The sequence below is a fragment of the Puma concolor genome, chromosome C2 (genome assembly GCF_028749965.1).
Source record: "Puma concolor isolate L17-30 chromosome C2, mPumCon1.1.hap2, whole genome shotgun sequence".
NCBI classification, from domain to species: domain Eukaryota; kingdom Metazoa; phylum Chordata; class Mammalia; order Carnivora; family Felidae; genus Puma; species Puma concolor.
Genome location: NC_141675.1, coordinates 157,759,596 through 157,786,950, shown reverse-complemented (window position 1 = coordinate 157,786,950; position 27,355 = coordinate 157,759,596). Strand labels below are relative to the sequence as shown.

Below are 27,355 nucleotides of genomic sequence, written 5' to 3'. Positions count from 1 at the left end.
ACAATCTGTATAGTGTTCGGGGAGACAGTGCCACTCCAGTATTGTTACTTGGCATCTATACGCATTTGACAAGGTTTTTATTTTTTTATTTTTGTCTCAATGTTTGTTTATTTTTGAGAGAGAGAGAGTATGTGAGCAGTGGAGGGGCAGAGAGAGACACACACAGAATCCAAAGCAGGCTCCAGGCTCCAGGCTCCGAGCCATCAGCACGGGGCCTGACACGAGGCTTGAACTCATGAACTGTGAGATCACGACCTGAGTCGAAGTCGGACACTTAACTGACTGAGCCACCCAGGTGCCTTGCCTTTAACAAAGTTTAAAGTGCTTTTATATGTGTTACCCCGTGGGTAACATAAGAATTAATTTGTTGAAAGTAATATGTTTTTTTAACATACCTATGTTAATAGTACACACACACACACACACACACACACACACACACACACACATCCCCCGAGAGACTTCCCAGAGGAAAAGAGATTTGAAGTGGGCTTTGATTACCTTGCATAGGTGGCAGTGGCAGAAAATGGGGAGTATGTCAGGAGGAGAGAGAAATAGCCTAATCAGAAGCCTGGGGTGAGAAGTCTGAGATTTGTTTTAGGGCCTGTGTGTGGGTCAGCTGACACACAGTGGAGGGGCAGTGTGGTAAAGTTGTGGTGAGATGAGGCCCCAGAAGTAGGGTGAGATTTTGGAAGCCCTCAAATGCCAGGTCATAGATTTTATCCGGTGGGTGGTAAGACTGGATTCCCTGAGGGTTTTGAGTACAAGAGTGGTGGGGCAGGAGACTCTGGGAAGACTATCCTGACCGTGAGCGAGGATAGATGGGAGGCGGGCTGTGGGCATGGAGGCGGGCCAGGAATACCAGCCCAGAGGGCCCTGTGGTGGCTTGGGCAGCACCTGGTATGGGGCAGGGGCCAGGGTTGGCGGGGGCGGGAGGGGGGGTTCGGCGCCCGAGGCAGGCGTGGTGCCAGAGGACCAGAGGGACCAAGGAGGCTGTGGCTGCCCTCGAGGAGAGCGGTGTGGTCGTGAACGGAAGTACAAGTCAGGGATGTCTGGCGGGAGACCTGTGATGAATTACTTATGACTTAGAGAAATAAACATGTGTGACTTTAGGTGGAGAGATTGGTTGTATTTTCACATTTATTGAGGTGTAACTTATGTACCATATAATTCACCCATTTGTGAGTGTACAGTTCAGTGGTTTTAGCTCATTTCCAGAGTTGTGTGATCATCACCACAGCCCAGTCTGAGAACACTTGTATCAGTCCACGAAGCAGCCTCGCGCCATCTGCAAGCACGTTGGCTTCTCAGCTATTCCTTAGAGCCCCAGCACCCCCCCCCCCCCCAGAAATGCTTCAGAGGTTCTGCAAACTGGGAGATACTTTTGCCAAGTAACACAGATTTATTAAACTGCCAGACAAGCCTGCTCACTGCCTTCATCTCTTGACAAGTTGAAGTTTCTGTTGCGATTGTATTTGAAAATCTGTTCTCCAAAGGTTGCAACCTATGGTTTCATGCCTAGAACAAACACTGTATTTTTCTAGCTCTTCCTGGTGCATGCTGGGTGAGCCCACTCTGATGCTTCCACTGCTGCACAAATTTGAACTCTTCCCTCACATGGATTTTGTTTTACTTTCTGTCTGCGAGGGTAATTTTCTACAGTTTTCCAAACGTCCTGTTTCTGGTCTTTTCAGTGGGAACTTGTCACGAAGGAGCAGAGTTCTAACTACTGCTTCCGATAATTTAAACAAGCTTTTCTTCTGCGCCCTTGCACTCTTGTGTTTTGTACTGGTATTGGTGCAAAAGCGTGATACTTTTCATTTCCAAACTTTCAGGATAAAGCTTTGAAGTTTTTCAACATCACTGGTCAGACAATGGAGAGTTTTGTGAAGTCACTGGACGGGGATGTCAAGGAACTCGATTCTGATGAAAATCAGTTTGTGTTTGCTTTGGCTGGGATCGTAACAAGTAAGTAATTCTTTTTAGATGCAGTGAACTGTCAGAGGTGTGCCTGGAATGGTGATTACAGCCAGGGGTGTGTGTGCAGGAGCATCTCCAGGAACGTTCTAGATGCCCTGTGGTCCTGACCCTGGAGGGTCTGATTCAGTGGGGCCGGGCCACTACCGGTACCCAGGTGATTCTGATAAGCACCCACCGGTGAGGAAGGTGACAGATCCAGGAAACAAGATGAGTCTGTGTGTTCCGTTCAGTTCTGCACATGGAAAGAAGTCAAAACAAACCTTTTTAAGTTTAGCTACTTGTTATTTGGAGATCTGGTTATTTTACTAATGTCTAGCGAAAGTAGAAGCCTTAAGCTAAGCCTAAGTGAGGCTCTTGCGGTTGTTTTGGTACGAAACCCAAGTTGTTTCCCAAAGATTATAGTTGTTGTTATGATACAAATACGTGATAAAACTACCGTAAGGGATAAAGCCAAGTGACTACATAATGTAATAAGTCGTATCTCAGTATAGTGGGAAGTGATACATACTGGTGAGTGTCACAGTTCTGAAGTCAGTGAAAGAGATGTGTTGCCGTGACTGTTCTGTTCTTTACAGTCTTCCCTGTTACGTTGCTCTGTCCTCTCTGCTGTATCCTGTGCTACTCTTAGGGTAATTCTCTGCTATTAACGAGAGAGGAAGTCTTATTTTCCTCATGGCATCATCCTTCATCTACTGAAATCCTAATGAGGCAGACCCTGTGTAGACATGTTCTTCATAATTCCTGCCGAATTGGTGATACTTCTTTGAGGTGGATATTGAGACTCAGGTGGCGTCTGGGGCGGTCCTGACCGAGCCCAGCCCTTTTCCAGGACGGCACTGCGTGCTTCCAACATGGCACCGTGGGGTGGAGGGGGCTCGCGTTGCTCTTTTAAAGTTGTTTTAAGGTCTCTTTTTAAACCAAAGGCATTTGCAGACTTGATTGGGTTCTCTGCTGTTTTCAGGGGACCCCAGAGATCTGTGATGAATATGATTTGTCATTCTGTTGGGTTGTGAATCTGAACCGCTTGAATTACTGGTTAGTGTGTGGGGTGGGGCAGTTGGCCAGCAGGTAAAGCAGCCCATTGCCCAACTTACAAACTCAACTTGGCTTTGTTTTTTCCTGCCTGGAGTTGCTTACCTGGGAACTCACAGAGAGAAAGCGTGCACTTCTACTTCCGCTTACACGTTGGTCAGAAGCTTCAAAGATAGTAATAAAAGATAAATCAATTCAAAATGGGCAAAAGTCTTGAATAAACATTTCTCCAAAGTAAACATACAAATGGCCAGTAAACACATGAAGGGATGTTCAACATCATTAGCCATCAGGGAAGTGCAAATCGAAACCACAATGAGAGGGGCACCTGGGTGGCTCAGTCGGTTAAGCTTCCAACACTTGATTTTAGCTCAGGTCACAAACTCACGGTTCATGGGTTCAAGCCCCGCGTCAGGCTCTGTGCTGACAGCATGCTTAGGATTTTCTCTCTCCTCTCTGCCCCTCCTCTGCTCTCTCTCTCAAAATAAATAAACTTTTAAATATTTATATATATTGGGACGCCTGGGTGGTTCAGTCGGTTGAGCATCCGACTTCAGCTCAGGTCATGATCTCATGGTTTGTGAGTTCGAGCCCCATGCCGGGCTCTGTGATGGCAGCTCAGAGCCTGGAGCCTATTTCAGATTCTGTGTCTCCCTCTCTCTCTGCCCCTCCCCCACTTGCGCTCTGTCTCTCTCTGCCTCTAAAAAATAAAATAAATGTAAAAAAAAAACTTTAAAATATATATATTTAAAGATTATTTTTATTATTATTAAAATTATATGATTATTATGGTAACAGAAATATCTATAAATATCTAAAAAATGTTAATGTTTATTTATTTTGAGTAAGAGAGAGAGAGAGAGACAGAGCGTGAGCTGGGGAGGGGCACAGAGAGAGGGAGACACAATCTGAAGCAGGCTCCAGGCTCTGAGCTGCCATCACAGAGCCCGGCATGGGGCTCGAACTCACAAACCGTGAGATCATGACCTGAGCCGAGGTCGGACGCTTACCCGACTGAGCCACCTAGCCGCCCGCCCCTCTACAAATAATTTTAAAGGAAAATAAACCGAGAAAACAATGGGTACATTTTAGCAGTTTTCTGCAAAAACTACAATAGAGCAACCCTTTATGGTGTAGTCTTAGAGCTGACTCCCGAGCGTTCCCGGACAGATGGACTAATCCTGGAGCTATTTGTAGGCATTTACTCACGTTTATTTACCTCGTGGTTTGCTCTGTAGTTATTGGTAAGTCAGTGAAGTACAGGCTCGGCGTTTGCTCTCACGATACCGGACACGTGGTCTGGGACTTTATTTACCAGTAAATTTGCTGTGTTTCGTCGGGTGCCGTTGCCCATCAAGGTGTGTTTTCAGTGGTACCTTAGCGATGTCCCGTTGTCCATCGCTTGTACCAAAGACCTGAAACTTCAGGTCTTCAAACAAGGACAGTCGCTTCTCTTGCTTCGGGCTTGGAGGGTGAGGTGCCACTCTGCGCTGTGCGGGGCCTCAGCTGAGGCGGCTCTGCTTGCCTCCGGAGGCTGGGACAGCTGGGGGCCCACCCGGTGTCTTCCTCTTTCTCTCTGCAGGTGGTCCCAGGGCTTCCCTGTGTGCTCTCTAGTCTCTGCATCCCATCTTGGGCAGACTTTTCCGGAATCTGAAGTAACAGTGATTTTGATGCCTTTTTTTTTTTTTTTATCTTTCTGTTGCAGATGTTGCTGCCATAGCATGTGGTCGAGAATTCTTGGTTAATTCAAGTCGGGTGCTGTTGGACACCTTTCTGCAGCTTCTGGGAGACTTGAAGCCAGGACAGTGCACGAAACTCAAAGTGTATGGTGGATGCTATTAAAAAGCTCATGTTTATTTACCTATTAGTTAGAATTTGCTGATGGGGCTTCTTTTTCAAGTAAGCACAGTTACTTTGGCAATAATTCTAAAAAAATAGAAGAAACACGTCGCCCGGAGAATTAAGGGATGCACTCTTTGTTCAGTACTATCTTAGAAAAATAATAAACAAAAAGAGTGTTCTCGTTCTCACCTTAGAGCAATCGGTGAGTCCCACAGGTTATCATGTGACACTTTAAGGTCATCTTAATTACCTCAAAGTGAACTTAAATAGGAGATTGTTACAGCAGTGTCCTACCTCCAGGTGCCAAAATCTGCCTTTGTTTTCTACTGGGTAACAAACTTCGTGGTTCAAACAGCACCTGCTTCAGTCCTGCGGGTCAGGAGTCCGAGAGAGCTCACCTGGGCTCTCTGAGCGGGGCCTCACATGGCCAAAACTGAGGTGTTGTCCAGGCCGGGCTCTTTTCCAGAGGCTCCAGAGGGCCCACCTGGGTCACGTTCAGGATGCTGGCGAATCCAGCTCCCTGCACTTAATAGGACTCAGGTCCTCGTTTCCTCGCTGACTGGCCTGTGGGGCTGTCTCAGCTTCCTGGGCTGACGGAGTTTCTGATCCTGTGAGGCACCTGTCTTCAAGGTCCAGTGGCTCACTGAGTCCTTAACCTGGAAGCTCTCAGACTTCCTCTTCCGCTGCCAGCCAGAGAAAATGCTGTACGTGGATGGGCTCGGGGGTGTAGCTTAGGCATAACTGGATAAACTCCCTTTTCATAAGCCAGAGGCACCCAATTGGTAACCTCAGGTAGGTGTGCCGAGACTCTCCGCCGTGTAACTGAACGTGACCCGGGTGTTGTGTGTTCAGCCTGGGGGTCAGGGCAGGAGGTCTCGGGCCACTTTTCATTCTGAGCGGTGGCTTTTCCTCCTTGGAACATTTCGTTATCTCTGTCATCTTGGCGTGGTGTCTCTTGGTTATCTTTTCCCATGTGCGTTGGGATTTTTCCTATTTTTTTGTGTGCTGAGTAATTTTGGGTTGTACTGTGGATATTTGAATATTATGTTTTGAGACCCTTGGTCTTTTTTAAACTGTGGAAAATGTTGACGTTTTTGTTTGAGCAGACAGCCTGGTTGGGTCCAAGTGACAGGTTCTCACCTGCCTCCTCTGTATTGTGTTTTCAGCGTCCTTTGCAGTTTCAGAAAGCCTTCGCAGGACCGCTGGGTCTGCCCCTCCCGTGTACCACCCGCGTCAGCCTAAAACCCTGGTGATCGCTGGCAATTTAGTTCTCAGGCTGGGGTATGCTCTTTCTGATTAGATTCACACATGCCTAGCTTGGCGTGAGGCCGGGGTTTACGAACCACCTTGCGGGGTCACTCGCCTGAGCTCTTGAACTCTCCACGGTGTGCTTGGTACTTGTTAGTTACCCAGGGCTCCCCTTCCAGCCCTTCGCCTGGAGTGCCGGCGTTCCGCGTGCCCTGCTGCGTCCTGTGCTTCTGCAGCTGTGCCCGGCAGCAGGGGTTCAGAGGGTCACAGCTCCTTCCGGCGGTGAGGAAGATTTCCTGCCCACACAGTGGGAGTTATTTGGGGGCCCCGCTGCCGGCAGAGCCCCTTCCTACTGCTCGAGCCCGACAAGAAGTCTTCCGGTGCGCGTTCTTATGCGAGTCACTGCCACGCCTGGGCTTGGGGGCTGAGTGGTGAGCTCGCTGCGTGTTTGGTGTTTCTTCTCACTCTGGACTTGTGCCCGTTCTGTCTGCTGCTGTTTCCTTTTCAGGGGCTTCACATCGCTGCTCCGTGTATTCTGTTCAGAATTCATAGCTGCGTTCAGTGGAACCAAGAGGGTGGGGCATGTTCACCCCCATCTTACCTGGAACCAGATTCTTGAGTCTGCTCCAGTGTTTTATACTAGCAAATACATGTCCGCGAGTGATACATATAATACAACATAACATATAACTTGTATAGTTTTGTGTATATTTTTGCGAGTTGTCTGTGCCCGTAGTTAATTCCTTTGAAATATCTTGCACCAAAAAGATGTAACATTTGGATTATCTTATCCCAGATTGATGGACATTAGGTCATTTTCAGGTTTTACTCTGCAAATGTAATAGTGTAGTGAACACCTTTGGCAAATATCTCCTTGCTAACCTGTGTGAGGCTTTCTTTCTCTAGGAGTTTTCCCAAAAATGCAATGTTTGAGAAGTAAGACGTGCACACTTTTAGTTTGATAAGACGCTGCCAGATGGGTCACCAGAGTACACACTTCCACCCACAGGGCATCAGAGTTCTGTGTCTCCCACACCTTCCTCAGCACTTCACTGTTTATTATTTTCTAATAAAGGGTATTTGTATTATCTACATCCGTCTGCCTGTCTTTAGGTGTATATTACTGGTAAGGTTGAAACTCTATTCACTTTTTCATGACCTTGTTTTTCCTGTGAATTACCTGTTCATGTCTCTTGCCTGTTTTCTGTTGGGTTGTATTTTTCATAGTGACTTGCTGTTTTTTTTGTGTTCTGGATACTACACCGTTGTCTCTCGTGCCTCTGTGGTCCGTACAAGGTCAGTGTTTGGGGGCCAGTTAGCCCCCTCCTGCACTTCCGAGGCAAGGCTTTGTACAGGGTCTGTGTGTCTTCTAGTCTCTCTGGTTCCAGTACGTGAAGCTCTGGGCCTTTGCATGTTAGGCAGCCCCTGTCCTGCACTGGGAGATGGGCAGATTTGCATTCAGAGACGTTTGCTTGCTTGCTTGGCAGTTTTCCACCTGACAGGGAGCAAAGCCTGGAGCAAAAGTGGATAAACTGTTCGCCTTAGACCTGCTTGGGATCTCAGCCTGCACCAGCCTCTTGTGGGTCTCCTCACATTATCATTTTTGGCTGCCTTCTGATTTGTGTGCCATTTGTTCATGCTTTTCTTCACTGCTAACTCGTGGCCTTGAGTCCTCTGGAACCAGGACCTTTTTTGTACTGTAAGTAAACTTCTCTTTTTGGCCTCTCCTTGTCTTGACTGTAACTTGCCTCTATCCTGGAAAGTTTGCTTTCCTTTCTGCTTCTGTGGCTAAAGGCTACTCATTTTCAGCAGCTTGGGTGCCTTAGACCCAGAGAAGGGGATTTTTTTTTTAAAGACTTAAATCTTTTAGAGCAGTTTTAGTTTCACAGCAAAATTTACTGGAAAATACAGAGATTTTCCATATACTGTGTCCCAACACATACGTAGCCTTTTCCACTATCAGTATCATTCACGAGAATTTTTTTTTTTTTTTTTTTTTTTTGCCAGCAGTGAACCTGCATTGACCCAACATAGTCACCCAAAGACCATAATTTACCTAAGTTTACTCTTAGTGTCACACATTCCGTGGATTGGGGCTAATGTATTATGGCATATGTTCATTAACATATGTTAATTATGTACAAATTTAATTACATATGTAACATATATGTAATGTAATTAATTAATTACATATGTAATTAACATATGTAACATATGTTAATGTATACAGAGTGTTTTCACTGCCCTGGAAATCTTCTGTGTTCTACCTGTTCATTTCTTTCCTGCCCCAGCCCCTGGCAGTTCTTGATCTATGTATTGTCTCCATGGTTTTGCCTTTTCCACAGTGTCATACAGTTGAAAGCCTTCTCAGACTGGCTTCTTTTACTTAGTAATAATCTTTTAAGGTTCTTTCATATCTTTTCATGGCTTTGAGTTTTCTGAGAGTTCTTTGTATATTTTGGATAATATTCTTCTATCAGCTGTGTCATTTGCAAGTATTTTCTCTCAGTCTGTGGCTTGTCTTCTTAATCTCTTGACGTGGTCTTTCACAGAGCAGAAGCTCTTAATTTTCATGCAGTCTAGCTCATCAAGTATTAGTTTTACTGGACCTCTGGTGTTGTGTCTACATAAGGCATCACCATGTATGGGTCATAGGTGTTCCCCTGTGTTACACCCTGGGAGCCGTATAGTATTTTATTTTACAGTTAGGCCTGTGAGTCACTTTGAGGTAATTTTTGTGAAGGGTGTAACGTCCATGTCTAGATTTATTTTTTTGCGTGTGGATGTCCACTTGTCCTAGTACCACTTGTCGAAGAGACTGTCTTTGCTCCGTTGTATTGCCTTTGCTCCTTTGTTGAAGATCAGTTAACTCTGTTTGTGTGGATCTACTACTGAGCTCTTTATGCTGTTCCATTGATCTGTTTGTCTGTTCTTTTTCCAGTATCACATCATCTTGATCACTGTAGCTTTGTAGTGAGTCCTGAAGTCAGGTGATGTTAGTCCTACAACCTTGTTGTTATTCAATATTATGTAGGCTATGCTGGGTCTTTCGCCACTCTATATAAACTTAGAGTCAGTTTAGTGATACCCACAAAACAACTCGATGGAATTTTGATTGGGATTGTGGTGAATCTAAAGATCAAGTTGGGAAGAACTGACATCTTCACATTGAATCTTCCTATCCATGAACGTGGAATATCTCTGTCTATATGTCTTCCTTCCTTCCTTCTTCTCCTTCTCTTTATTTTCTTTCTTTCCTCCATTTATTTAGTTCTTTGATTTAATTCATCACAGTTTTATAGTTTTCTACATATATATCTTGTACATATCTTGTTAGATATATACCTGAGTAATTTGTAGGGGATGCTAAATGTGAATGATACTGCATTTTTTATTTCAAATTCTACTTGTACATTGTTGGTATATAGGAAAGCAGTTGACTTTTGTATGTCAACCTGGTATCCAAAACCTTGCTATAATCTTATTAGTTCTGGGAGGCTTTTTTGGTTGATTCTTTCAGATTTTCTACATAGATGATTATGTTACCTGTGAACAAAGACAGTTTTATTTCTTTCTTCCCAATCTGTATATCTTTTACTATATTTTCTTAACTTCCTGCATTAATAAGGACTTGCAGCATGATGTTGAAAAAGAGTGGTGAGAGGGGACATCCTGACCTTGTACCTGATCTTAGTGGAAAACATTTGAGTTTCTTACCATTAAGTATGTTAGCTATAGGTTTTTTGTAAATACCGTTTATCAAGTTTGTCAAATAAACTATTCCTAGTTTACCGAGAGACTTTTTCATGGATGGATGTTGGATTTTGTCAAATGCTTGTTCTGCATCTATTGGTATGATTTTGTGATTTTTTTTTAGTCTGTTGATATGATGGATTATAGTAATTGATTTTTTTTTAAACGTTTATTTATTTTTGAGACAGAGAGACACAGAGGATGAACGGGGGAGGGTCAGAGAGAGAGAGGGAGACACAGAATCGGAAACAGGCTCCAGGCTCTGAGCTGTCAGCACAGAGCCCGACGTGGGGCTCGAACTCACGAACCGCGAGATCATGACCTGAGCTGAAGTCGGACGCTCAACCGACTGAGCCACCCAGGCGCCCCATATAGTAATTGATTTTTGAATATTGAACCAGCCTTGGATACCTAGGTTAAATCTCACTTGGTCATGGTGTAAATTCTATTTATACTTTTTTAATTTCAGTTTGCTAATATTTTGTTGAGGGTTTTTCCATCTATGTTCATGAGAGGTATTGGTCTGTAGTTTTCTTACAATGTCTTTGTCTGGTTTTGGTGTTTGGGTAATGCTGTTCTCAAAGAATGAGTTAGGAAATATTCTCTCTGTTTCTCTCCTCTGAAAGAGATTGTAGAGAACTGGTATAATTTCTTCCTTAAACATTTGGTAGAATTGACCAGTGAACCCATCTGGGCCTGGTGCTTTCTGTTTTGGAAAGTTATTAATTATTTTCTCAATTTCTTAATAGATAAGGGCCTATACAGATCATCTGTTTCTTGTTGTATGAGTTTTGGCAGATTGTGTCTTGTAAGGAATTGATTCATATCATCTAGGTTATCAAATTTGTGGGCATAGAGTTGTTCATAGTATTAGGTTACTATCCTTTCAATTTCCGTGGGATCTGTAGTAATGTCTCTTTTTATTTCTGATATTAGTAATATGTATTCTCTGTCAATTTTATTGTTCTTTTCAAAGAAACAGCTTTTGGTTTTATTGATTTTTCTCTGCTGGTTTCCTATATTAAGTTTCATTGATAATCTTTTTCTTTTTTAATCTTTATTATTTTTTTTTTTTGAAAGAGAGAGAGAGCGAGAGCATGGGGGAGAGGGGCAGAGAGAGAGGGAGACACAGAATCGGAAGCAGGCTCCAGGCTCCGAGCTGTCAGTACAGAGCCCAATGCGGGGCTCAAACCCACAAACTGTGAGATCATGACCTGAGCCGAAGTCGGACGCTTAACTGACTGAGCCACCCAGATGCCCCTTTAATGTTTATTTTTGAGAGAGAGAGACAGAGAGAGAGCATGAGCAGGGGAGGGGCAGAGAGATAGAGACACACAGAATCTGAAGCAGGCTCCACGCTCTGAGCAGTCAGCACTGAGCCTGAGGCAGGGCTCAAACCCACAGAGCATGAAATCATGACGTCTAGCTGAAGTCAGACGCTTAGCTGACTGAGCCACCCAGGTACCCCAAAATATTTTTAAAATTTTCTTGAGACTTCTTTAATTCGTGTTATTTAGAAGTGTGTTCTTTAATCTCCAAGTATTTAGGGATTTTCCAGTTATTTTTCTGTTACTAATTTCTTTTTTTTTTTTTTTTTAATTAAAAAAAAATTTTTTTTTCAACGTTTATTTTTGGGACAGAGAGAGACAGAGCATGAACGGGGGAGGGGCAGAGAGAGAGGGAGACACAGAATCGGAAACAGGCTCCAGGCTCTGAGCCATCAGCCCAGAGCCCGACGTGGGGCTCGAACTCACGGACCGCAAGATCGTGACCTGGCTGAAGTCGGACGCTTAACCGACTGTGCCATCCAGGCGCCCCTCTGTTACTAATTTCTAGTTGCATTCCATTGTGGTTGCAGTGATGTCAAAGTCTCCAGCTGTAAGGTGGATTCATCTATTTCTCTTTGTAGTTCTATCATCTTTTGCCTCACTTAGTTTGACACTCTGTTGTTAGGTGCATATATGTTAACAATTGTTATGTGTTTTTGGAGAATTGACCCCTTTATTATTATGTAATACCCTTCTTTTTTTTTTAAGTTTATTTATTTAGTTTTGAGAGACAGGGCATAAGCAGGGGAGGGGCAGAGAGAGAGACAGAGAGCGAGAATCTCAAACAGGCTCCACACTGTCAGTGCAGAACCTGACGCGGGGCTCAGTCTTACGAACTTTGAGATCATGGCTTGAGCTGAAATCCAGAGTTGGACGCTCAATTGACTGAGCCACCCAGGTGCCCCTGTGCAATACCCTTTTTTTTATCACTGATAATTTTCCTTGCTTTGAAGTCTGCTTTTTCTGAAATTAATTGAGCTGCTCCTGCTTTCTTTTGATTGGTGTTAACATGGTATATTTTCCTCCATCCATTTATTTTTAATCTATATTTATTTTTATACTTAAAGTAGATTTCTTGTAGACTACCGGTGGTTGGGCTGTGTCTTTTGATCCACTCTGACAACCTCTGTCTTTCTGTTGGTGCACTTGGACCCTGGACATTCCAAGAGATAACTGGCGTAGTTGGGCTACTGTCTCCCGTTGTTGTTACTCTGTTGCCCTTGGTCTTTGTCTTGTTTTTGTCTTCCACTCTGTTCCTGCCTTTCCTGGTTTTAACTGAGCATTTGACACGGTTCCATTTTCTCTCCTTTCTTAGCATCTCAGCTTATTTCTCTTTTACCTTTTTCGGTGGTCGCCCTGCAGCTTGCGATACATTTACAGCTAATCCTGATCCCCTTTCGGATAACGCTGCCGGCTCCCGGGTACAGGGGCCCCTTAAGGTAACACGACCATCCTGCTCCTCCCTCCCGAGCCTCGCCCGCCCGGTGCTGTCGTTCATTTCACATACTCCTCGGTCACCAGGACTACCCTCCTTGCTGTTACCTTGAACCAACTGCTGTTAGATCAAGTAAGGAAAAGAGAAATACAGCTTGGAACTTTTCCTTCAGTGACTTACGTTCCTTTAAGGAGATTTTAACGTTTCTTGCAAGGCAGGTCTACTGGCAACAAATTACAATTTTTGTCTAAGAAAGTCTTTGTTTCATTTTCTAAGGATACTTTCACTGGATGCAGAATTCGGGGTTTTGTTTTGTTTTGTTTTGTTTTGTTTTGTTTTTTCCCTTCTCAACCCTTTAAAAATTTCACTGTCCTCTCTCTGTGCTTGTGTGGCTTCTGTAGAGAAGCTGATGGAATCTCGTCTCTGGTCCTGTAGGTGAGGTGTTCTTTTCTCTGGCTTCTTTCAGGACTTTTCCTTCCTCTTTGATTCTCTGCAGTTTGGCAGTGCTCTGCCCAGGGGCACATGATTTTTGCACTTACCCTGGTTGGTGTCCTCGGAGCCTCCCAGATCTGGGGTCTGGTGTCTGATGTCAGGGTAGGGAATTCTCAGCCATCGTTGTTTCAAGCATGTTTCTGCAGCTTTCTCTCTCTCTTCTCCTCCCGTATTCCCGCCGCCTGGAGGTTACACCTCCCTTATTGTCCCACAGTCCTTGGGTGTTCTGTTTGGGTTTTGTCTTTGTTCCCTTTGCTTTTCAGTTCTGTAGGTTTCTGTGGCTACGTCGTCCAGCTCAGAGATGCTTTTGCCAGCCATGTCCAGCCCACTAGGAAGCCCATGAAAGGCATCCTCTATTTCTGCCACAGTGGTTTTGTGTCTAGAATTTCTTTCTGGTTTTTCCTCACGATTTCCATCTCTCTGCTTACGTTTGCCCGTCTGCTCTTGCGTGCGGTCTGCTTTATCCATCAGAGCCCTTAGCGTATTCGTCATGGTTGTTCTGAATTCCTGGTCTGACAACTCAGGCATCTCGGCCGTGTCTGGCTGTGTTGTTGCTTGCTTTGTCTGCGAATGGGTTTTTTTTTTTTGCCTTTTGCCTTATGATTTTTTTTTCTCGATAACCAGGCAAGTGACCTGGGTAGAAGGAAGTGCTGTAAACAGCCTTTTAGTAACATGGTGGTGACATGTCACAGGGAGGACACATTCTGTAGTCCTGTGACCTGGGCTCAGTCTTCCAGTGAGCCTGGGCCTCTGGACTGTGAACTTCATGAGTGTTTCTCAGCTTTTTCCTCCCCTGCCCTCCCCCCACCCCCCCAGTGGAAGAGGATGGCTGGAGTGGGCTGCTCTTGGGTATCTCCCTTTCCTAGGTCAGTTAGGGTCCAGTTAACTAGTTTCCCCTGAGGGCAGGCCTTGCTGGGAAGAACAGAGTGCCCTGGTGTGTTTCCGAACGGGTCCTTTTCCCTCACCCAGCCCTGGACACCCAGTCGAGCCCCTGCAGGTGCACGCCACAGGCCACCCTGTGGAGGCACCCTGGCTGGGAGCCCCGCACTTTCTAACGCTCAGGCTTGTCTACACTGAGCTTCTGGTGGTTCACCAGTTACCATTCAGGATTTCCTGCCCCAGCACTTGCTCCTGCACTGGTTTTTGCTCATGACTCTGCTCCGGTGAGCTGTGGCCCCGTATCCACCTGTCTCTCCAGTCTTGGGGACAGCAGTTTGCCCTGTGTACTCCCCTCTCCTTGGGATCCAAGAGGAGCAGTTGTGGGTTGTGGACTTTTCAGTCTGTTGAGCTTTTTACCTATCATTAGGATGGCGTGATGGCCCCCAGCTCCTGACATGCAGAACTGGAAACTGCAAGTCCTAGCTTTCATTTTTTTTTTTTTATTTAAAAAAACTTTTTTAATGTTTATTTATTTTTGATAGAGAGACAGAGCATGAGTGGGGGAGGGGCAGAGAGAGGGAGACACAGAATCTGAAACAGGCTCCAGGCTCTGAGCTGTCAGCACAGAGCCTGACTTGGGGCTCAAACTCACCGTGAGATCATGACCTGAGCTGAAGTCGGACGCTCAACCGGCTGAGCCACCCAGGCGCCCCATCGTTTTTAAAGTCCATTTAAAAAAATCCATTTCTCTTCCACTTCATAAAAAACCTTTTCCTTCTTCAGAATTCAAGCAGCCAGTTACCTCCCCGTCCACCTTTGCCTCCCCTTGTCCACTCGGCAAGCACGGGGGTTGTGGCTTCCCCTGCCTGCCGTTCCCTTCGGTCTTGAATGTCTTGATCGTGTTTGTGGTGATGCTTTCAATGCTCTGATGTCAAGGCTGCTTGCCTTTCTCAGTTGCAGAGATGCTGCTGCTCGACACCGTGAATAACCCAGTCTTGCCGCCACGCATTTCAGCCTGTGACATGGCAGAGCCCACTGCGGCGCTCAGGTACATATCCTCTCTGTTCCTGCTCCCTCCTCGTTGCCCCTTAAGCTCCTGCTCCTTCTAACTGTCACCCTCCCTGGCCAGCTTGCTTTCTGTCCCACTCGCCGGGATCCTGTGTGGAACACACCAGGTTTCTACTTGCCTGTTGGCAGTCACAGCACCCCCCCACCCCCCCTTTTCTTGATGCTCTAGCCTTGGACCGGCCATGGGCCTTCTCCTTTCCTACGCCAGGGCTGCTCAGTGATGCTTGACCAGAAGGTTCCCAGTGCAGCCATGCCATCTCACCCTTTCCTGGTCTGAAGCCCCTGCCGGGGCCCTGTCCGTGTCCTCCCCAGTCTCCGCTTTGGTCTTCAGAGTGGCCAGGTCAGACTTCAGACTCTTTGTGACCTTGACCACTTCACCGTTCCTCGGTCCCTTGCAGATGTGTTCCCAGCAAGTGGCTTTCCTTCCTGCTACCCAGGGAGGATTGGGGGGGTGGGCGTGACCTTCTTATGGCGGCTGCCTCATTTATGCCCACCCACTCTCTTTCTTCTGTGTGTGTCAGAGGAACCTGTGGCCTTCTGGGATTTTGGGTGACTGGTCCTTCTGCCTCTGGTTTTGATTAGCTGCCCTCTGCGATTTTGCTCAGTTGGTCAACATCTCTTGCTTTGGCATTTTCAAATCCTCCCTCTCTACTGGCCCCCATTTGTGCTGTGACAACCTTCATCAGGGCCCAATTGTCAGCTCTGCTGGAGTTTGGGTGGCTTTGGGTTTACCTGACATAACATGAAGGGTGGTGTCTCATGGTGCCTCGTTCCTTTTGCTTCCTCTTGAAGTCCCTGTGGGCCCCGTGGGCCACTGGCCTTGTAATAGACTTGATCCTACTGTGGGACCCAGTAGGTCTCTTTGGTGGCACACACCCACAGGGTGACAAGTGAGACATTCTTGTGACTTGGCCTCGGTGAGTTCTTTCAGCGTCCTGTCCTCTCAGCTTGTGTAATTTCTCACTGGTCCTGGCTTATCTGCCTGTTTTGGGGGAAGACCCTTTTTTAACTCCAAATCTAGAAACTTCCTATATCTGGTAGCCAGACGCACAGGCGGCTGCTGGGCCTCTCGGGTGCTTTGTTCTGTTCCAGCAGGATGGCCGGACTGCCGTTTGCTATAGTGCTATGTCTCGTGAGCCTTGGCATCTGGGCCTCCGAGGGGATCGCCTTCCTGCTGCCCCAGCCAGGACCGCCTTCCCTGTGGGTGCCTGTGGGTGTTTCTCACGTCCTCACACAGCAGCCTCTCAGCCCAGGCCAGCCCTACACCAGGCTCCGTCAGCCAAGGCGGGGGAGGTCAGCGCTACCAGCTGCCGGCAAGCCGCAGGGGCTCCCGTCCACCTCTTCTCCAGCACTTCCGTTATCACCCGGCAGCCCGTGCTGGCCGGGTCAGCAGCCCCCGTCGCCACCGGCGCCAGCTCTCGTCCTCCGCCTCCAGCCTCAGGTCACGCAGGCGTACGCGCGGCACCTGGCGCGCTCTGCCGTGTCCGGCTTGTACCCGGACCTTGGGGCCGCACAGGCCAACGTGCACGGCGCTGGCACTCAGCCTGCTGTGGTGGACGCTGAGCCTCTCCTGGTTGGGTCTTGTCCCTCCCCACTGCTGTGGCGTGACACGGGTGTTGTCGTTCTTGACACTCGAGAGCTGGACCAGCAAAATCTTTGTTTCGTGTGGGGGATCTGGATTTCAGGAATCGGAGTCACTTGGGCCTTTCTAAGTACCTTCTATTTCTTTTGTACTTAATTTTCTCAGTAACTGATTGTCATTGCCTTTCATTGTGGTTTTACCAATCCTATCAAATAGACCATGCGAGGCCTTTTAGCATCTTGTCGTACCTGCTACTTAGGGCCACTGAACGGGTTTGCTGGAGGCCCCGGGTTCAAGGTGGCTCCCCAGCTGGCGAAAGGGGACCTCAGGCAGGGCAAGCTATTGGAGGTTGCAGGGGTGGGGGGACTTCTCCACATTCCCGAACAAAGACCACTGGTTCTCAGCGGAACACCATCCCCAGGTTTGGGGTTCATCTGCATGCTCCAGGAAGGGGGTGTGGTTACTCGGTACCAGCCATAGGTCGTCGACACAGCAAGTTCCACAGTTCAGGGCCCGGGGAGCATACGGTGTTTACGGTCAGGGAAGGCTGGAGAGGACAGAAGCTCCGCAAAGGTGTTTTTCGCCCAGGCACATGGAGGCACGATTACAGAAGCACCTTTGCAGTAGGGGATGTACTTGGCCCTGCTACTTGAGTTGTTTGTTGGTCCACTTGACGGCTTCCTAGATGTCATCAGCAGGGTTTAGTCAGTGAGAAGTCTTGTACCTGCAGTCTCCCAGGTGCAGAGATTTCCTCTGGTGCAGAACCAGCTTGTGAGTTCTGCAGAAAACCAGTTCACAGTTTATGGCCAAACTAGCATTATTATGTTTTGGAACGGATGCAGTCTTGCATGGTCATAGCTACATTTGCAGAGCTGAGCCTCCTTGAGTGATGATTCCCCATCCTAAGGACCATTGGGCTGATTTTTCCCGTGGAATCCCAGTTTCCAAAGAGGAGAGAACTTGGAAGGTGAGAACCCAGACTGTACTTTATAAAGATGATTCTAGAAGCATTTCCCCCAAATGTCATAGTGGCCGTGTTTTAGGACTACACTTAGGACTCTAAGCTTGGAGAGGGAACTCTACAGGCACCACAGTGCACTCAGTGGATGCATTGCTCATCTCTCCTCCCTTTGCTGGAAACTTCTGGGCGCCACAGACCGTGCTTCAGCTCTGTATTCCCAAGGCCTGATACACAGAAGGTACTCAGTAAATGATGCTAAATGAGCAAAGGAGGCAGACATACACTTTCTAGGGTCTGGTTATACCTGTTTGTTGTTAAAGTCGTACAGAGTGTAACCATGCATTTGGGTGAGCTGAACCTTCACATAAGGAACAGCTTGATTCCAGTTGAAAAGAAATCCTCAAACATGATTGCATTTTCTTAATTGTTACCAAACTTTGTTAATCCTAAGTAGTAGGAAAGCTATTGTTATTATTTTGTTTAGTGTTTATTTTTATTTTTGAGACAGAGACAGAACATGAGCAGGGGAGGGACAGAGAGGGAGACACAGAATCTGAAGCAGTGTCCAGGCTCTGAGCCGTCAGCACAGAGCCCGATGTGGGGCTCGAACCCACAAATCGAGAGATCATGACCTGAGCCGAAGTCGAGACGCTCAACCGACTGAGTCACCCAGGTGCCCTGGGAAGTTATTATTAAGGACATTACAGCGTATTTCTAGAATGTTGGTTAATGGTTAAATATTTTGAAGAGGGACATACGTTTGAGGACAAAATCTTAGGTTATGTTCAAATTCCTTAGAGTTGGCAGCATTTCCAGATATTAACAAAGGTCAACAAAGCTTCTAAAATGTTTCTAACATTTGGGAGCTACTATATTTTATTTTTCAGGCGGCAGAGCTTGCAGCCACAAAATGTTTAACACTCAGTGAATTAGTCAAATACTAAGTTTTCAATTGGTAGGTGGTAGTTTGAATATAGCCTTGATTTTTCTTAAAGGCATTTTAAGGGTTTCAGCCTACCCAGTTTGATCATTCTATATGCACTTTTTAAAAAAACAAAAAATCTGTGTTTGGCATTTTCATTAAGAAAAAAGCAAATAATGTAATACACATATGGGCAAAAGAGATCATCAGGCAGTTCACAAAGGAAACACTGGCAAGCTTCATAAATATGGAAAAAGATTCTTGGCTTCAATCAGAATGCAAATTATTACCATTATGAGATAACTTCATTCTATCTCATTGAAACAAATCAGTGTCTGACAGTTAAGAGCTGTGGAGAGATGTGAGGCCTGAGAATGCTTACACCTGTCCGCCGCTGGTGGGAGGGAGACGAAGGCAGGTGGGCAGCATCTGTTGAGGTTAATATGCTTATGCCTGGAAAAGGTAATCCCCTTTTGCGCACATACTCCAGAAAAAGTTTTAGCTGTAAACACTAGGACACTAGTGCAGAAATGTCATGGCATTTGCATTTGTAATAGCACGTACTAGGAATTATCTAAACCTTTGTCAGCCACAGAATAGATAGAGTGTGATTGATTCACATGAAAATACTATTCAAGTCAATGTGGACAAACATCTCACTGTGGTGTGGAATATTACGGTACAGTATGCTGCCACCGATACAGACACGGAAGATGGGATTGTCGGGCTCTGCACGTGTGCTGTGAAAATGTCTAAAAGTGCGTGGCTGTGTCATGGGACAAATGGAGGTAAGGTATGCATTTAGACAGAGTTCACAAAGGGGATTTGACTATGGTGATAAGATTTTTTTTTCTTAACCAGGGAGGTGGGTATTGTATCATTCTTTCTATCTTTTCTGGGCCTTTAATGCTACACAGTAGGTAAAAATTAATCTGTAGACATTTGGTTAGGGTTACATATGCTGATTTGTAGGTTCTAACTTGATAAGGGGGCGCAGAATCTAAAACAAGCAGATTATGTATTTAATTTCTGTACTTATTGGAAAAAAGAAACAACCAACCAGTCCTAAAATGTGTATGGAACCACAAAAGACCCTGACTAGCCACAGTGACCTTGAAGAAGGAAGCAAAGCTGGAGGCATCGCATTTCCAGATTTCAAGTTATATTACAAAGCTGTAGTTATCAACGCAATATGGTACTGGCACAAACACAGACACGTAGAGCAATGGAACAGAAATGAACCCACAACTATATGGTCAATTAATCTTTGACAGAGCAGGAAAGAATATCCAACGGAAAAAAAAGACAGTCTCTTCAGTAAGTGGTGTTGGGAAAACTAGACAGCGACATGCAAAAGAATGAAACTGGACCACTTTCTTACACCAGACACAAAATAAATTAAAAATGGATGAAAGACCTAAATGTGAGACAGGAAACCATCAAAATCCCAGAGGAGAATGCAGTCAGTGAGGTCTTTGACATCAGTGGTAGCAACTACTTTCTAGATATCTCACCAGAGGCAAGGGAAACAAAAGCAAAAGTAAAATATTGGGACTTTGTCAAGATGAAAATCTTCTGCACAGCAAAGGAAACCAACAAAACTAAAAGGCAACCTGCTGAATGGGAGAAGATCTTTGCAAATGACATGTCTGATAAAGGGTTAGTATCCAAAATATAAAAAGAACTAATAGAACTTACCACCCAAAAAACAATCCAATTAAAAAATGGGCAGAAGACACGAACAGGTGTTTCTCCAAAGAAGACATCCAGATGGCCAACAGACACATGAATAGATGCTCAGTGTCACTCATCATCAGGGAAATGGAAACCAAAACCGCAGTGAGCTACCACCTTACACCTGTCGAATGGTGAAAATCAACAACACAAGAAACAAGTATTGTCCAGGATGTGGGGAAAAGGGAAGCCTTGTGTTGTGCACTGTTGGTGGAAATGCAAACTGGTGTAGCTACTCTGGAAAACAGTATGGGGTTCCCTGAAAAAGTTAAAAATAGAACTACCCTATGATCCAGCAATTGTATTACTGGGTATTTACCCGAAGGATACAAAAATACTGATTCAAAGGGGTACATGCATCTCAACGTCTATAGCAGCATTATTTACAATAGCCAGACTATGAAAGCAGCCCAAATGTCCATTGATGAATGAATAAAAATGTGGTGTGTGTGTGTGTGTGTGTGTGTGTGTGTGTGTAATGGAATATTATTCAGCCTTAAAAAAGAGTGAAATCATGCCATTTGCAACAACATGGTTGGATCTAGAGAGTATTATGCTAAGTGAAATAAGTCAGAGAAAGACAAATACCATATCTCACTTATAGGTATGGAATTTAAGCAACAAAAGCAGCACAGGGGAAAAGAAGAGAGGCAAAGAAAGAAACAGCCTCTTAATTGTAGACAGCACACTGCTGGTCACCAGAGGGGAGGTGGGGATGGGTGCGATAGGTGATGGGGCTTAAGGGGGGCACTTGTGATGAGCACCAGGCGATGTATGGAGGTGTCGAATCACTATATCGTACGCTTGAAACTAATACTACACTGCATGTTAACTGGGATTTGAGTAAAAGCTTCAAAAATATTTACTAGGACAGGTACCTGCTCCTACAGTTGGCCCATGGCAAATGCTCAGTGAGATTTCCAAAAATATGTATATGTTGGTGGGCCTCAAACTGCCAGTTTCTGTGCGTTGTTTCGTCTGAAGTATGGTGGTAAGGCTCTGCCGTTTGCCTCTCTCGGTTAATATGTGCGGGCTTTTATAAGCATTTTATTGCTCATTGTTCCCCAGCTTTACTTGACGGTGCTAATTTGGCTACTTTTGGTTTTAGTCCAGATGACCGGTCGGGGCTTTTCTTTCCTGTGGTTATGCCTTTTTGTCTATTTCTGTTGTTGGCTTGTTTTGAAGTGTTGGGTGGCTCTGTTCTTTGTTACTCCCAGTCGTCATTTCTTTTAAGACGAGTAAGGTAATCCAGGAGTGTCACCTTTACTTGTAATGACTCAGCCTGTCCGTCGGACTGTCAGGAGGGCTTCCTGGCTTCTTACCAGGCCGCTCTGTGCAGCCCGGCCCGGGGAAGCTGGGTGGAAGGAGTGGGTTTGCCAGTGTCTCTCGCGTAGCCTGGGTTTCATCCTCTCTCTGTTGATACCAGATGTGTCCGCGGTTCCCAGCCTTCGGAGCCTTCGCGTCTGTTTGTAACAAATCTTCTGCTTAGCTTCATGGAAGGAAGCAGAATCTGCCTACTTTTTTGGTCACTGGAGGGACGTCGGACTCCTGGCACCCCAGCACTTTGGGAGGTGACGTGTACTTTTAATCCCTCAGTGCCAGAAGAGTCGATGGTGCAGTTTCTCTTGACTTTGCAGTTGGAAACTTGATACGTGATTTACAAAATACTTGTGGTTAGAATAGAAATCTTGGAACAGAAGGTTTTCTGGGTTTGCTGTTTGCTGAGTCCCGTGTGACCTTGGAGAAGTCTCTGGTCTTCTGTGAGATACAGCCTGGCAATGACATGAGATCACTGCGATCACATTTGTTCTCATCTTAGCTGCCTCCGGATGGCTGATTTTGACCAAATACGAATTTTAAAGGTACTTGTCAATTTTGTGAGTCGTTTTTGCCACCTTAAATGGCAGTCAGTGGAGCGTTTCGGCTGCCTGTATTTCCTGGGTTTGCCCTGTATTCCAGCTTTCACTCACGTGCCGATTCTGCCTTTTAAGGTTTAAAGATTAGCTAGCTTAAAAAAAAATAAAAAAGATTAGCTAGCTTATTTTCATTCTCTAAGGCAGGGGTCACAAACTTTATATGTAGAGGGCCAGAGAGAAAGTACTTTAGGCTTTGCGGGCCACATGGCCTCTGTAGCAGTGACTCGGCCGTGCTGTTGTAGCATACGGAAACGCGGGGACACTACGTGTAACTTGGAGGAATTCCGACTACCTGTGTTGGTGATCTGAGAAAAGAACTTCTCTCTTCTTAGATTCCTGGGTTGGAGGCCTCAGAAAGTTCTAGTTAAAGTGCTGAATTTTCCTCATGAATACGACATTTGGACCGCTCTTAGTAACTCATTAAATAGATTACTAATGAATAGGGTTTGGATACTGCAAACATTCTCGGGAAACCTTGAAAGGATTTGCAAGTTTGGCTCCTTTTGTGGCCCGTGAGAAGGCAGAGGACCATCATCTGAGAACTGGGCATCACTGCCCTGGAGGGCGCTAGTCTAGCGTTGTCTTCTTGAACTTGGTAGCATTACTTTGACTTTGCAAACACCCATGGGAATACGGGGAGAGAACGCCTTGTCTCTGCGTGCTTTGCCCTGCTGGGGCTCTCAGTCGCTGGGGGTTGGTGCCCTTTCCGTATTCAAACTGAGTGCTTACAGGCCCTGCAGCAGGCTGTGTGGCTGCAAAAATGAATAAGCCACGGAGCTTAGAAACCAACTATTTTAACAGAAAACCGTAGTAAACATTTCTGTGGCGTGCATGTGTGCGTGTACCGCAGTTGATTTAATTAGTCCCTTGTTAATGGACTGAATCGCTATTATTGATTTTCTTTTGCTTCAGGCTCCAATGTGTCTTGGCATGACACTGTTACTGATCCCTTCTTTATTTAAAATGTTGACGTATTGCTTATTACGGAGTTTTTGCAGTGGTTTTGATTTTTTAAAAGTTTGCCGTACCGTACATTAAAAAAAAACTTGTTTACTGACCGTTTTGGCTTCCCTTGCATTTGCACCAAAGAAATGCCTTCTCTCTGCACCCTAGTGGGCCCTGCCGGGTAAATCTTCCAGCGTCTCCTGGACTTTGCAGGTTGTCTCTGTGGACTCTGGGTTCTGTTATCTCTTCCTGAAGGGAAAGAGTTTGTCCTAGCAGGCGGTTAGCTTTACCTGACTCTTAAACTCCGACTCCCCTGAGGTGATCAACACACTCTGGGCCCTGTCCTTGGTTTTCCAGCCCCTACTGCTCACGGGGCCTCTTCGGGGCTGCCTTGTGGAGGTGCTGTCTGTCCGTGCAGGCTGGGCCGGGGCCACGGAGGTTTTGCCCTGCACTGTAGTGCTCCCGGGCGGCGTCCCGGGCCGAGTCCCCGCCTGCCTACGCTCCCTCCTCCCCGCCTGTGCTCTGCTCGCCGTAGCTCCTTTAACTCCTTCTCTCTCTCTGTGTGGGGCCTCTCCTTACCAGCCTTGCCACCGCCTCAGTTTCCCTTGAGTTTCACCATTTGAATGTTACCCTTTCACTTTTTGTAAGTTCTAGGTCCTCCTTTGAATGGGCTGGCCACTTGTAATACTCCGTAGCTCCTTTATCTCGTTTCTTAAATTTATTTTTGTATTTTTCTTAATATTTATTTTTATTTCTGAGAGAGAATGTGTGCAAGTGGGGGAGGGGCAGAGAGAGAGAGGGGACAGAGGATCTGAAGCAGGCTCCGTGCAGACTGCAGAGAGCCCGATGTGGGGCTCGAACTCACGAACCGTTGGATCGTGACCTGAGCCGAAGTTGGACGCTCAACCGATTGAGCCCCCCCAGGCGCCCCTCTCTTTGTATTCTCTGTACCTACTAAATATACCCATTTTCTGTTCTGTGGTTGACACTTCCAGGGTGTGCCAGTTCTCTTTGTAGAAAAATTCTGACTCTCATTGGTTCTTTGTGCTCTCACTTGTGACATCTCGTTTCTCATGGCTTTTGTGATTTTTGTTATGGACTCACATTTGTTGGTACTGTATTTGGGGCAGTTCTTTGAAGATCGGGTTGAGGGTTCTATCCCGGCTCTCCTTTGTCTTAAAATTATTGGCTTGTGGATTTTCAGGCCATCCACAAAGTGTGGATTCATGCCCAGCTTGACAGCTCACTCTCTCTGGTTTTCCGCAGGGCTCTGTGATCTGAGTCCCTGTCTCGTGTGGGTCTGAGACCTTTCCTTCTGTCCTGCTGCCCATAGCCACTCTGCTGCACCATAGCTGTGTGCTTCTGGAATCTGTCGTCACGCCTCCCTGAATTTGCACTCTCACCGAGTTCCTGGTCAGGGGTATTTTCCCTTTACTTCTTGCAAGCTCATCCATTCTTTCAGGGGCTTGCAAAATCTTTGTGTAGCTTGTTTTTTCTTTTCTTTTCATTTCTTTTCTTTTAAATTGCTTTGCAATGTGAGGTTTTGGGATCTCTGTATTCTGCAGTATTACTAGAAATCTGTCTGGCAGTTTTCCAGTTTTCATTAGACTCTAACTTAGCAGTTGTGGTCAGTTCTTACGATAGCTTCTAAGATCCTGATTAACTCTGGATACTGTCTTGTCGGTGTTAGAAATGGGGTTATGGCATTCTTCATCCCTCATGCTGTGGATTAAACACATTTGTATGGCCTGAGTGGGCTACCCAGGCATCTGGATAATTTCCATTGAATGAGAAGATAGGATTCAGTTGTAAGCAGCTGAATTGAACTGTTAGAACACAGTATGCTTGTGAATTGAGGGTTGCCTGTGTGTAAATGCAGGACTGGTAATAAGAGATGACTGCATAAATCTGGTCTTGAGGTTTCCTGTGGGACCCTCTCTGCAGTCGTGTCCCTTGATTAGGTGCACTTTGCGAAGGTGGTTTTATGTGGCCCTGTTGCCGGAGCTTCCCATTTTCCTGTAGCGTCCTGGAGGCCTACACCCCGTTTCCGGCCCCTGTCACCCGGCCTGTTGAGTGGGACCCCCGCGGTGTTCACCAGGAGGTGTGCTGGGGGTGAGACTCCACGTGGGGCACAACTCAACCTGCCTTCTTTACATTTCAGGTTACTGCTGATGTCCCTGTACAACGTGAGCATCAACCTGAAAGGCCTGAAGTACATCAGCGAGAGCCCGGGCTTCATCCCGCTGCTTTGGTGGCTTCTGAGTGGTGAGGAGAGAGGGCTCCCCTGTGCGCCTTCTCGCCCAGCCTGGGCGCCTGCCCCTCTGTGGCTGGAGGAAGCTGTAAGGTTGGGATGGCGGGCCCAAGGGTATTAGCATTTTTTCAAAGAAAGCTTTCAAACTATAAAGAGCTCAGTGGGGTGCTAGGGTATTTCTGGTTCTGCTTCTGGAGTATTGCTCTCAGTTATGATTCTGTGACACAAAGAAAAATGATCTTCTAGAACAGCTGGCAAGGGGCGTTCACCCATCCCTTTCTCTGCGGGCAGTTACAGCACTGGGTGTGTCGTCTGCGGCTCCGAATGTCAGGGAAAGAACGTGGGGAAAAAGACATCAGGGAGATTGCAGCCCTGGAGTTACATATGTAGTATGTGTATGTGGGGTTGTTATTTTCTTTGAAATAAAAGCTCTGTCTACTGTCTTTGTGTAGTTAACCTTCGGTGTTATATTAGTTTCCGCTATATAATACATGTATACATTATACATTCAACATTTCTCTGTGTTACTCACTGCTTCTCATGATAAATGTATTCTGGATTCCCTTCATCTATCTTCCCCCCCCCCCACCAACCTCCCCTCGGGTGACCACCAGTTTGTTCTCTATAGTTAGGAGTCTGTTTCTTGGTTTGTCCCTATTTTTCCCCTTTGTTTGTTTGTTCCTTAAATTCCACTTAATTGTGAGTGAAATCATATGATACTTGTCTTTCTCAGACTGGCTTATTTCACATACCATTATACTCTCTGGATCCAGTCATATCATTGCAAATGGCAAGATTTTATTCCTTTTTATGACTGAGTAGTATTCCATTATACGTATGCCACATCTTCTTTATCTACTCATCAATAGATGAGACCGCTTGGGCTGCTCCTATAATTTGGCTACTACAGATAACGCTGCAGTTTACGTAGGGGTGCATATATGCTTTCGCTAGTGGGATTAGCGATTTCATACTCTTTGGGTAAATAGCCAGTAGTGTGATTACTGGGTCATAGGTAGATCTGCTTTTAACTTCTTGAGGAACCACCATACTATTTTCCAGAGTGGCTGCACCAGTTTGCCATCCCACCAATAAATAGTACATGAGAGTTCTCCTTTCTCCACATGCTCACCAACAGCTCTTATTTCTTGTGTTTTTGATTTTAGCCGTTCTGACAGGTGAGAGGTGGGATCTCATTGGGGCTTTGATTTTCATTTTCCTGGTGATGAGTGACATTGAGCATCTTTTCGTGTACCTGTTAACTATCTGTATGTCTTCTTTGGAGAAATGCCTGTTCCTGTCTTCTGCCTATTTTAAAAAAATTTTTTTTTTTCAACGTTTATTTATTTTTGGGACAGAGAGAGACAGAGCATGAACGGGGGAGGGGCAGAGAGAGAGGGAGACACAGAATCGGAAACAGGCTCCAGGCTCTGAGCCATCAGCCCAGAGCCCGACGCGGGGCTCGAACTCATGGACCGCGAGATCGTGACCTGGCTGAAGTTGGAGGCTCAACCAACTGCGCCACCCAGGCGCCCCCTTCTGCCTATTTTTAAATTGAAGTATTTGTTTTTTGGGGTGTTGAGTTTTATAAGTTCTATTGTGTATTTTTGATACTTGCCCTTTATCAGACATGTCATTTGTGAATGTCTTCTCCTGTTCTGTAGGTTACTTTTTTATTTTATTGGTTTTGTTTGCTGTGCAGAAGCAAACTTTATTTTGATGAAGTCCCAACAGTTTATTTTTGCTTTTGTTTCTCTTGCCTCAGGAGACACATCTAGAAAAATGTTGTGGCCAACGTCTGACCACCAAGTTAACAAAATTTTGTCCCAATCTGTTCATCATAACTTTTATTTTATTTATTTATTTTTAACATTTATTTTGAGAGTGCGCATGTGCATGCACCCAAGTGGGAGTGGGGGGGGGAGAGGGAGAGAGAGAGAGAGAGAGAGAGGGAGACAGAGAATCCTAAACAGGCTCCAACACTGTC

General features: G+C 45.9%; 1 protein-coding gene across 4 annotated transcripts in view; it reads left to right on the top strand.

The window, feature by feature from the left end:
* HSF2BP (heat shock transcription factor 2 binding protein) overlaps positions 1-27,355 on the top strand; it is a 95,957-nt gene that overhangs the window by 28,110 nt on the left and 40,492 nt on the right. For 3 of the 4 annotated variants that reach the window (XM_086676085.1, XM_086676083.1, XM_086676082.1), the window contains exons 6-8: positions 1,836-1,968; positions 4,718-4,835; positions 25,279-25,382. In XM_086676085.1, coding sequence (XP_086532211.1) covers positions 1,836-1,968; positions 4,718-4,835; positions 25,279-25,382 — 355 coding nt within the window. Of the gene's footprint in view, positions 1-1,835; positions 1,969-4,717; positions 4,836-25,278; positions 25,383-25,614; positions 25,970-27,355 lie in introns of those variants that run through there. The other variant, XM_086676084.1, reaches the window with a different exon arrangement.